General features: G+C 36.6%; 2 protein-coding genes across 2 annotated transcripts; both read left to right on the top strand.

The window, feature by feature from the left end:
* The first annotated feature begins 4,468 nt into the window (after positions 1-4,468).
* Positions 4,469-6,996, top strand: LOC141845494 (large ribosomal subunit protein uL5-like). The gene is made up of 5 exons (XM_074733551.1): positions 4,469-4,600; positions 4,680-4,787; positions 4,884-4,926; positions 5,017-5,212; positions 6,649-6,996. The coding sequence occupies exons 1-5, from the start codon at positions 4,598-4,600 to the stop codon at positions 6,845-6,847; spliced, it is 549 nt and encodes a 182-aa protein (XP_074589652.1). The 5' UTR covers positions 4,469-4,597; the 3' UTR covers positions 6,848-6,996.
* Positions 6,997-9,059: 2,063 nt separating this feature from the next.
* Positions 9,060-10,487, top strand: LOC141844937 (peroxidase P7-like). The gene is made up of 3 exons (XM_074732916.1): positions 9,060-9,406; positions 9,490-9,681; positions 9,762-10,487. The coding sequence occupies exons 1-3, from the start codon at positions 9,185-9,187 to the stop codon at positions 10,311-10,313; spliced, it is 966 nt and encodes a 321-aa protein (XP_074589017.1). The 5' UTR covers positions 9,060-9,184; the 3' UTR covers positions 10,314-10,487.
* The last annotated feature ends 1,020 nt before the right edge of the window (positions 10,488-11,507 follow it).

Genomic DNA, 11,507 nt, shown 5'->3' with positions numbered 1-11,507 from the left:
GGTATTTCTATCATTTTTGTCTATCACCATCAAGTCTGTCACATTCTAATCAACTAGATACCCCATGGGAACTGCATCATTCAATACATTTTAGTAAAAAGTGGAATCCACCATTCCAACTGTAATTGGTCATTACGGGGAGGGCATTGCTTCGGCTTTATCGAGATTCGATCCTTGTCCACTTCAACAAATTTATCTCATCGTAACTAACTCAACTATGTCCCGAGAACAACACACGAATCTATTAGAGGGGGAGTTATGATAGATAGAAGACCAAAGAAAAAATTAATCAATGCAGTAAAAATTAATATAGTTAATTCGTATATTTCTAATGATATTGTCTTGTAAGAGAAATGAATGGAGGGAGTAGATTCAATCCCACATAGACAAGACAAGCACAACCAAAATAATGATAATGATAATGAATAGTGCATGCTTAATGCATATTTGGGCATGAGAACAAATTAGTATCTAAGGTTACAATGCAAGCACAATTGGGAACGAGGATAATTAGATTTTGCCTCTAGAACATAGTTGAGTTGATTACGATGGAACAGACTTAGAAAAGATGGCAAAGGTTTAAATCTCAACGAAACCGAACAATACTCGTCGTGACCAACTGCAGTTTATCAATTTACCTCCTCACATATGGTTGTGGGACCGGCCATGTGGGGCCGCTGGGACGGCGGATTCCACCTTTTACAGAAAAAGAGGACAATTAGATTTTTAAATTATTACTATATTTTTTTATTGCCCCCTATGTATGGATTCATTTTTTTAAACTTGCACGCTTCTTTGCAACAACAAAATATATCATTTAAAATTTTAATTTGTCTACATGGTGAATTTAGGTACAACATAGCATAAGCCTAAAGGAGTTAGCATGGGTACAAATTGAAAAGGATTTGCAAATGAGGGTTAAATTGACAATTTAGGAACTCAAGAAATTTTATGCAAATGCAAAATATGAAAGCAAAATGATTTTACCATTATTAATGGAAAGTAATATAATTAGCTTAATTTCTTTTATTTTATCCAAGACAATTATATTTATTTTCTTTTTAATCAGACTTTATAGTGAGATCTAAAAAACACTGGTAATCACCAATAAATTAACAACAGCAATTATATAATCTATTAGTTTTGTTTTCAATATCTTGTGAAAGTTAGAAACAGAGAATCAGACATTTCAGCAAAATGTTCCTGGTTTGTTTTCAATAACTTTTCACTTGAGCTGCAGTAGGCATGTAACTTTTATTCACTAATGTTGGTGCCATACTATGATATGTTAGGAAAAACCAAATCACCTCATGAGTAAAGGGCATCAGAGTTTGCTAGAAGAATCGCCTAAAAATGATATAATTAAAGTTTCACATTAGAAATATATAAAAAAAATTTTAAATTTATAAGATAAAAAATATCTCTATTCGTTTGTATATAATTCAAAAATAAAATCATAAGAGTTTGAGCTTAAAGTGAACAATATCATACCGTTGTGGAGATATATATAGATTCCATTTGACCTTAAAAATGGTATTAGAGCATGATCTATGTAGAGCCATGTGAAGATCTAAAAAAAAATAAAGGATAATAATAGGAGGCTCCCAATAAGGGTCGGGGTCTTGGGGTCTTGGGATCTGTTGAAACTCGGACCATGAGAATAATGGTATAGAGAGCTTCCAACAAAGGATCCATAAAGATAATGATAGGAGGGCTCCCAATATCCGGCCATAAAGATAATGATAGGAGGGCTCCCAGTGATCCTGTGTTGGACCATGAGGATAATGATAGGAGGCTTCAAGCAAGGGGTCCGTTGGAGCCGTTAGAGGGGCTCCCAGTGGTCCTTTATTTGAGGAGTAGATTGTTAAGATACAATCAAAGTCCTACGTTAAAAATACATGAAAAAGATCATAGATTTTTAAGATATATGAAAGATATCTCTATTAATATAACGTCAAGTATAATTCAAAAATAAAATCATGAGGGCTTAGATCCAAAGTGGACAATATCTTACTATTATGAAAATATATATGAATTCTATCGGATCTTACATTTAGATAATGGCTAATATTACCAAAGTGAAGAAATTTGTAATCATCCAGTATAATGATAAAATTCAAATGTCTTGTTGAAGCATGCTCTATGAATCATCCACAGTGGCTTTCTGGATAAATGAACCAACCTTTCTTTAATCACATGTTTGCATTCGCTGGAACCAGAACACAAATCCTGCACCTATGGTTCTCAAGAAACAACATTAATGTTGTATTCTATGATAACAAACTAGCACATCTACACTATGCTTCCATCTGCTTAAAGTCAAATGATTATGCTGCCAGTTGTTAGGATAGAGATCTTAGGGAAAAGGTCAAAATGAAGCAGCAAAAAATTAATGGTAGGCTACCTTCTCTCGAGCACTTTTCTTCTTTTGGGTGAACTGGAAAACTGAGGGGGCTCCTCCTTGTTATTCCAGTCAGCTTCTTCTTGGTTATGGAAATTCATCTTCTGTCTTAGGGAAATTCCTCCTGCCATCTGATGATGGTAAACATTCTTTCTTTTCCATGATGTCTTTCCTATCCTTCAATACCTCCCCCTTCAGCTCTTCAATGTTCAATTTTCTTGCCTCCAGAAAGCTCTCGTTAATTTATAGGTAATTAAGGAATCTGCAACATGTTTGCCTTAATTTAGATAGATCTGGAGATGCAAAACTAACATTTGCCTCTTCATTATCATCATCTGAGATATCTAAGACAACCCAGCCTTCTCTTTCTCCTACTCGATCCATTTGTGTCTCGGCTGAAAATTGTTGTAGCATCATCCTAATCTTCACTGCAGCCCCGCCCGTCAAAGCTTCTTCTGAGCAAATTTGAGCTGAGTAGTATCTAATTACAGATGTTTTATTTTAACAAGCTCACAACATGCTTAGAAAAATTATAGATCTTCTTGCTAAAGATACTAGCAAGTATAAAAAGGTTATTTCTGTCAGTGTTTATGTAACAATGTGTTGTTTTCTCGCCACATGCTTGGAAAGATTATGGATCCTCTTACTAAGAATAATGCTATCTATCGAGTTGCCCAAGAAAGCTTGCTCACTGTTTTACTATGTAAGTATCATTCAAATTACTATAATTCAATAGGATAAAATTTTTTGATGGACTCGTGGGTTGGTCCGTTTAACTAGCTCGTAATCCGTTTTAAATTGAGTTCCTCAACTCTAAGATGGTGGACCGCCCTACCCTACCTCGTTATATAATGGGTTTTTGACGGATTAACCTATTTCAACGTGAATTGATTCGTTTGACAACACTATATGGAATTGTAATTACTACAATTATGTAACTATTATAATTATATAGCGATTATGATTTTATAACTACTATAATAGTAAAAAAATAATTTTGATAAATAAAATACGTAAAAGTGGGATAAGATATCTTTTTAATAATAAATAAAAAAGAAATTTTCACGGTAAAATATTATACATGATTATTTTAATTATCGCTTAAAACGCATCTATGAGATATAATTGAAGGATTGTTTCAATCTAAAAAAGTTTACATAATATAATCATTAGTACTTTGTTGTATGAATTTAGTCTCTCGTATTAAATTAAATCATAATAAAAATGTAATCATAATAATAATAAATTAATAAAATTTTAATAAATACTTAGTCCATCAAATTTTAGAAGAAATACACTTATATATACCAAATAAAATAAAAAGGAAAGTCTTAACCCAACGATAAAATTATTAATGTATGATTTAAAAGTCATGAATTTCAATTTCAAAAATAATTTTTTATAAAATAAAATAAAATTATTATAATAGACCTTTTCAAAAATACCATATTAATGAGTATAATAGATATTTTTTAAAATAAGATAAAATTACGTACAACTAACTACTAAGTTAAACAATTCCACAAAAATGTACGTAAAAGATTTTAATGACTAATTTTTTAATGCATTTAGTTAAAGCCTAAAGGTATAAAACAGGCCTAAACACAGCAATATTTGTGTCGTAGTTCAATTATAATCTTGAAAAAAAAAATTAAATAAATAAATCAAATTTTAATCTCATTTAAAAAATCATCTAAAACACTATCCTTCTTTAATATCCTCAAAGTTAGCAAATAAATCAAAATTTCCACATGAAAATTATTTTCTTTCCTCATTTATATTCGTTTAATATATATAATATTAATTGAATTAATAATTTATTAATAAAATAAATAAATAAATATTTAATTTATTAGTTTTTCTGAATAAAGATTATAAATTTAATGAAAATATCTATAAAAAAATTATCAATAACATTCATATTAAATTTATAAATAAATAAATAAATTTATAATATGTAAAAATTATAACAATCAAATAAATAAATTTAAATTAAGAATTTAATAATATTTAGTTAAATTATATTGAAATCAATCGGTGGCAGTTTCGTCATTTCGTTCTCACCGCGAGGGCCAGCAACCCCAAACCCTAGATTGGTCCGTCGCAGGCGGCCGCACACCATTTAGGCATCCTCCTGACTTCGCCCGCTCCCAGAGACAGCAGTCGAAGACGCTCTTCCCAACCGGATCCCTCGCCATGGTCGACGCGCGCCTTCTCCTACGTCTCCTCTCTTTTCCTTCGTTGTTTCCTAATGCCATCGCTGCTTTCGGTTTTGTAGGCTTCAGAGAAGAAGCTCTCTAATCCGATGCGGGATATCAAGGTCCAGAAGCTTGTGCTTAACATATCCGTCGGCGAGAGTGGCGATCGCCTCACCAGAGCCGCTAAGGTACGTACCTGCGCCACTCTGTGGTCGTTGTTGTTGAAAGGCGGTGTCTTTGTGTTGGAATTCCTTCTTATGTTCTACGGATCCTATCATATGCAGGTTCTGGAACAGCTGAGTGGACAAATACCAGTTTTTTCTAAAGGTTGTTGTCTCTCAATTAAGTTGCCATCTTATATGTACTTCAAATCTCGATCTTGTTCATAATTCGTTGTATATGCTGTTTCTGCTGCAGCACGGTATACTGTGAGGTCCTTTGGAATCAGGCGTAATGAGAAGATTGCATGTTATGTCACCGTGAGGGGTGACAAGGCGATGCAGCTCCTGGAGAGTGGACTGAAAGTGAAGGAATATGAACTCTTGAGAAGAAATTTCAGTGATACTGGTTGTTTTGGTTTTGGCATTCAAGAGCACATTGATCTGGGAATCAAGTAAATTCTACCACTCTACGCTTGCTAGCTTTGATAATCATAAGCTTGTTATCTTTGAAAAATAATAAATAAAGATGAGTGTATATCATAGCATATCACATTTGTGGAGGTGTATAATGCAATTTATGTTTGTTTAGGAGGCCATGCAATTCGGGAATTGATGAATGATTGTGTCTTTGTTTGACTTAACTCACATCCCTTCTGCTCATGTTTATCTAGGATGCCATGCAATTCAGGAATTGATGTATAATTTTTTCTTTGCTTGAGTTAACTCACATCCCTTCTGCCCATGTTTAGCTAGGATGCTATGCAATTCAGGAATTGATGTACAATTGTATATTCGTTTGACTTAACTCACATCCTTTTGCCCCGAGTACTCTGGGGCAATGTACACTAGGAGAAATCATAAATTTTGCTAGTTGAGAGTAGGATTTGATGGTCCATGATTTGTTTTTACTTATTGTAACTGAATGGTGAGTTTGGTCGTCCATCGTTTGGTAATATGTGGTCGTCCCTTTTACTTGCGTTAATATTTTATTGGAACATTGTTTTAATTGTTCTTACTTTTACAATGCATCTATTCAACTTGCTTGTAAGTCATCCAATACTTATCACCCTTAGAAATTTGAGTTGACATGGATTGATCACCTGATTAACACTATTAAGATTTGGCCAACCTTTGACATGGGGTTGTCCCTTGTCTTATAGAAGAAAGAAGCTATTGATGTCTCAAATGTTACGAAATCTAGAATGACTAAATCAACATATCAAATGGTTGGAGGCACAGTCAAATGAATTTATAAGAAAAAAAGCAACTTTATGCATTTTCTTTTAAATTGTGATTATCCAACTTTTTTGTTCCATTTTGAAAGGGGCACAAAATATGAATTCTCCACTTTCATGTTTTTTTAGTAATTTGATTTTTTTTGGTTGCCAAAACATAATACAACAACAACTAAATCTTTATCCCACTATGTGAGGTTGGCTCTATAGATCCTGCAATACCATTGGACTCGATCCCCTACTATTTTGTCATCTATATTTAATAATTTTATTCTATTTTATCATTGCCAACTAAGTCTTTTTTGGTTTCTCTCTTCCTCTATTAATGTATGCATTTACTAGATCATAATCTGAGGTTAAAAATCAATTCTAAATGGTAGTCAAAGAAAATTTGTGTAAAAGTGATCCAGGTATATTAATGATAATTGAGATATGTGGTTTGTTACCAAACTAGTTGTTTCTGTCATATAATGAAAGCTTGCGAACTAATCAAAATGTATTACCGAGCTAGGATTTTATCAGAGCTGTTGTGCCTTTTGCAAATTTTAATCTCTCAGTTTGAGTCAATTATTCCTTCATGTGATAGTGATTTTTGATGTAGCTTGTAGTTTCCCTCAAAACTCACATTGTGATGCTGAAATTCTTCTTTGTAGGTATGATCCCTCGACTGGCATCTATGGCATGGATTTCTATGTGGTACTAGAGCGGCCTGGGTATCGTGTGGCCCGTCGCCGCAGATGCAAGTCGCGCGTTGGAATTCATCAGAGGGTAACCAAAGACGACGCCATGAAGTGGTTCCAGGTCAAGTATGAGGGCGTCATCCTCAACAAGTCCCAAGCAACAACCTCATAGGTTTGTCATTGGTCCAGAGCTGTTTGATGGGTTCTATTGTGTTTCCAGCAGAGTCTAGTAGGTTTATGGAACTTGTTTGCTTCAGTTTCAACGCAGGCCTTGACATTTTGATCCTGAAGGAACTAATAACCAAAACATTGTTTTGATTCTGTGATTTGGTGGTCATACTATTATTATCTGGATGGTAATTGCTGCTAATATTGTCATGAGTTCTACCGCTGTATCCCGAGCACAAGATGTTGCCGAAACAAAACCCGGTCTCATGCCGGCACGAAACAACAAAACACAGTAAGTGATGAGCTGATTTGTAGAAGAAAAAGGATCTGAAACTCAAGCCTTAAAGCTGAGGTTTTTATTATCCAACTCCTGCTTTATCTACTTATGTTCCATATGACCAAAACTTTTCATGTTATGAGATCCATTCAATTTGTTTATGAACATTTAATCCTCAACGATGGTCTAGTTTAGCACCATAATAACAATCAATATCAAAAAACACTGAGTGAGAGGGCACCACATCAAGTGGAGTCACTCACAGAGGAATTGATTTAGCCTCAACACTTTAAAGCTTGACAAGAGCATTTCATCTACCACATCTTTATTTGAGATGCCTCTTAGATTAAGACTACAAAAGAGTAGAATATAAAAGATTATAGTATTATAAATGGTCCACATATGATTTATAATCTTGTGCAATAATTATAAGATAATATGGGCAAGATTAGAGCTTAAATCAATGTGAAAATGACTAGTCAGGGATGGAGTTAATGGAGCCGTTTTGTAGGAAATAGAGGAGCCGACAACTTGAAGGAGAAGAACAATGTTCAAAGGAGAACAGCAAGGTAGAGAGCTGTAAGTTAGTTAGTCGGCACGACGAGTCCACTAATGGGATCGATGCTGCCAATTCGCCAGCTTTGAACATGTCGAGTTGGCACCAGCAATGCGAGCCGCGACTTGATCATGGGAACTCCTTAATCCACAAACATACACTTTCACATGGCTTACAAATTTGTCATTGAAATGCTTCTTATAAGTTTTCAAACTAAAGAACTACAAAAGAATCTCTAAGTGAAGCCCTAATGTTTCTTTCCAAGTACTTGTATCGATCGAAAGCTAAACTCGGCCGACGTAGATTCAAAATATGATCATTGAAGGTTGAACAAATTAATTCACCCAAATGAATGCCAACCAACCTTGATTGGCACATTTTGTCACTATTCCCATTTTGTCTAACATAGTTGGGTTGCTCCAATTATAGATTAAGTTGCTGAATTACAACATATCTAACTAAAATTTTGTTTATGTTTTTCAATAAGATACATCAATATACACACACATTTTCTTTAATAGCTAGAATTGGTGTGATGTCCTCTTCACGCATTGTCATGTAAATGGATTTTACATGTGTCTTAATTCTTAAAATATTTGTTTGTGTTTATTACACAAGTTTTAGATACTAGGCAATTACATTTAGCTATCACTTGATTCAGTCCTATGAAAATTTTCCACCGATCATTGCACCGTAGCCCTAGGGGCTACATTTGTCTCTTAAATGCTACTAAATTGTATGTTATAAAATTTTATTATTATTCATACCTTTCCCAACCATTACGGAACTCAATAAACAAGCTGGCACAAGTTGCTTAATCAATCACACTCTAATCTTTGTCGCATTTGCACATGCTAAAAAGAAAAGAAAAGAAAAGAAAACAAAGAAACAAAGTAGAAGTTTATTGGGCTCAATCATGCACAACCCTAAAATTACACCTTTCTTCAAAGCAAAACAAAAAAAGTGACACAATCTCCATGTGACTCACATGATCATAGATGAAAAGTAACTTAATTACACTAAGTTAAGATTCCAAGTAACAAAATTGAGCATCGATCTCTTTGTGGTTGCTAATTGATTAGGAGAAAGAGTAGAAAGAAATTGATTCATAAGAACAATAAAGAAAGAATTATAAAACGACAAAAAGATCGTATTGAATAATGATATCTAGTAGATGTGGCACATTTGAATGCCGTCGCCCATCGGAGCGCGTGTCTGTGCAGCTCCGCTCCTCTCGTGCCTGCTCTGCGCCGTCTCCGTTCACGGGCTATTCAGCTGTTTAATTAAATTATACACAATTTCCAGTTAATTCATGAAAGCTTCGTCGCACCAGACGAGCGCCGATGGCGACAACGATCCAATCTTCCAATCCTACAGCACTTGGTTAATTTGGTTGCGTCAAAACGTCGAACAGGTTGCGGATCAAACAGAGCCAAAGCCAAATCATGCGTCCGTCGTCCTGCCCGCTCTCTTTAAGGACGTAGCGAGTGACCTCTGTTGGCTTCGACATGGCATATCTCTCGGAGCTGCAACGGCTGGCGGTGGTCGCCGCGCTGGCGCTTTGCCTGGCGGCAGGCGCCGCCAGAGCGCAGCTGTCGCCGGGGTTCTACTCGGCGACGTGCCCCGCCGTGGAGAGCATCGTGCGGGCGGCGATGGCGCGGGTGGTGGGCCAGGACCCGCGCATGGGCGCCTCCGTGATCCGCCTCTTCTTCCACGACTGCTTCGTCAACGTGAGTTATAGTTTGATAATGAATTAGCTCCTCTGCTTCGTCGACGGGAGATTTCGTTGCGTACTGAGTGATTGAGATTGCAGGGCTGCGATGGATCGGTCCTCCTCGACGACACGCCGACGATGGTCGGCGAGAAGAATGCCGCCGGGAACGCGAACTCTCTTCGCGGGTACGAAGTCGTCGACGCCATCAAATCCAGCGTCGAAGCAGCGTGCCGCGCCACCGTGTCCTGCGCCGACATCGTCGCGCTCGCCGCCCGCGACGCAGTTAGTCTGGTAATCACTGTTTAGCACCTAATTAGTTCGTTAATTATGCGACGAGGAGTTAATTAGTTGGTTAATGATCGTGGACGCAGTTGGGTGGGCCGTCGTGGCAGGTGGCGCTGGGGCGGCGGGACAGCCGGACGGCGAGCATGGCGGCGGCCAAAGCCGATCTTCCGCCGGCCTCCGACAACATCAGCACTCTGGTCGCGAAGTTCGCGGCGAAGGGGCTGAACCTGCGCGACCTGACGGCGCTCTCCGGCGCGCACACCGTGGGGCTGGCCAGGTGCGTCAACTTCCGGCAGCACGTGTACAACGACAGAAACGTGGACCCGGCGTTCGCGATGTTCCGCAGGCGCATCTGCCCCGCCTCCGGCGGTGACTCCAACCTCGCCGCGCTGGACGCCACCAGCCCCAACCGGTTCGACGTCAGCTACTACCGCGACCTCATGGCCGGCCGCTCGTTGCTCCACACTGACCAGGAGCTGTTCAACGGCGGGCCGGCGGACGACCTCGTGCGACTCTACAGCAGCAACGGCGGGGCATTCGACCGGGACTTCTCGGCCGCCATGGTCAAGCTCGGCAACATCACGCCGTTGACGGGGAGCGCCGGGGAGATCAGACTGAATTGCAGGAGGGCGAACTGAGACCGTACGTCGGCGATCGATCGACGGACGTAAAGAATCGTGGCATATTTTTATATATTAATTAATCGGGAATTGAGGGGCAATTACTCGTTGTTAAATTATGAATCTTTTAATTTAGTTGATAAAATCATGTATCATATTTTTATATTTATTTCTAAAATATCCTTTTTCTCGTGTTTATCTGACACATTAATTTGCAGGTTTAAAATTTTAAAAAATTAATCACGTCATTAAAGATTTTAAAAGCACTGTTCATCTTTTTTTAAAATTTTAATTTTTTAAAAAACTAGACAGATGATTAAATATGACGTGAAATCAATACTTTTTATTAAAAAGTATGATAATACTTAGAAAAGCCTCGAGAATAATAATAATTCAATCAAATTCGATAAGACTGTCAGATGAATTTTAATTAAAATTTATTAATGAATATAAATACATCTGAATCAATTCAAGTCTTTTGAATTTCATTATGCCATCAATGTTAATTTCACAATCATACTATATAAAATTTAGACAACTTAATATAGTTTTGACATCCTTCATTATTAAATTTAGGTCTATTATATCCATGAATAACAACATCTATATACTCTTGAGAATTTCTTAATTTTGACCCTGCTTAAAATTTTAAAATCTATAGACATTATACGATCATTGACTAAAACTCATTATAGTCACATCAAAAACAACTTAAATTAGGACCAATGTACTTCTATGAGTCTTTTGAGTCTCATCGTCCCTAAAATTCCATATTCTAAAGTTTATAGGATCATTTATGAGTTTCGACTAAAATTTATTAATAAATAAAAAAATAGATCCACCACCTCAGCGGCTTCCCTAGAACCAACCCCATGGATATGGAGGGAGACTAAAGTTCATTAATGATTGTATAATGTATAGATTTTAAAAATTTGGACATGATTAGAGTCATGAGAGTTCCAAGAACATATTAGTATTATTGTTGAGTGAATATAATATGTCTAAGTCTAACAGTAGTTGATTTCAAAATTATATAAAATTATCTAAATTTTATAAATTTACAGCATGTTATATGAGCTGTAGAATTTATATTTGAGAGCATAATGAGACTCGGAAGACTTTTAGGAGTGTATTAATCCTTGTTTGGATTGATTTTGATATTTCTAAGATCATTAGTAAGTTTTAACTAAAACTCATATGGTCGTACAATAT

This window comes from Curcuma longa, chromosome 14, assembly GCF_044706935.1.
Source record: "Curcuma longa cultivar G26 ecotype Majalengka, Jawa Barat chromosome 14, ITB_CL_G26_1.1, whole genome shotgun sequence".
Lineage (NCBI taxonomy): Eukaryota > Viridiplantae > Streptophyta > Magnoliopsida > Zingiberales > Zingiberaceae > Curcuma > Curcuma longa.
The sequence above is the reverse complement of the archived record's forward strand: the minus strand, read 5'-3'. Positions and strand labels throughout refer to the sequence as shown.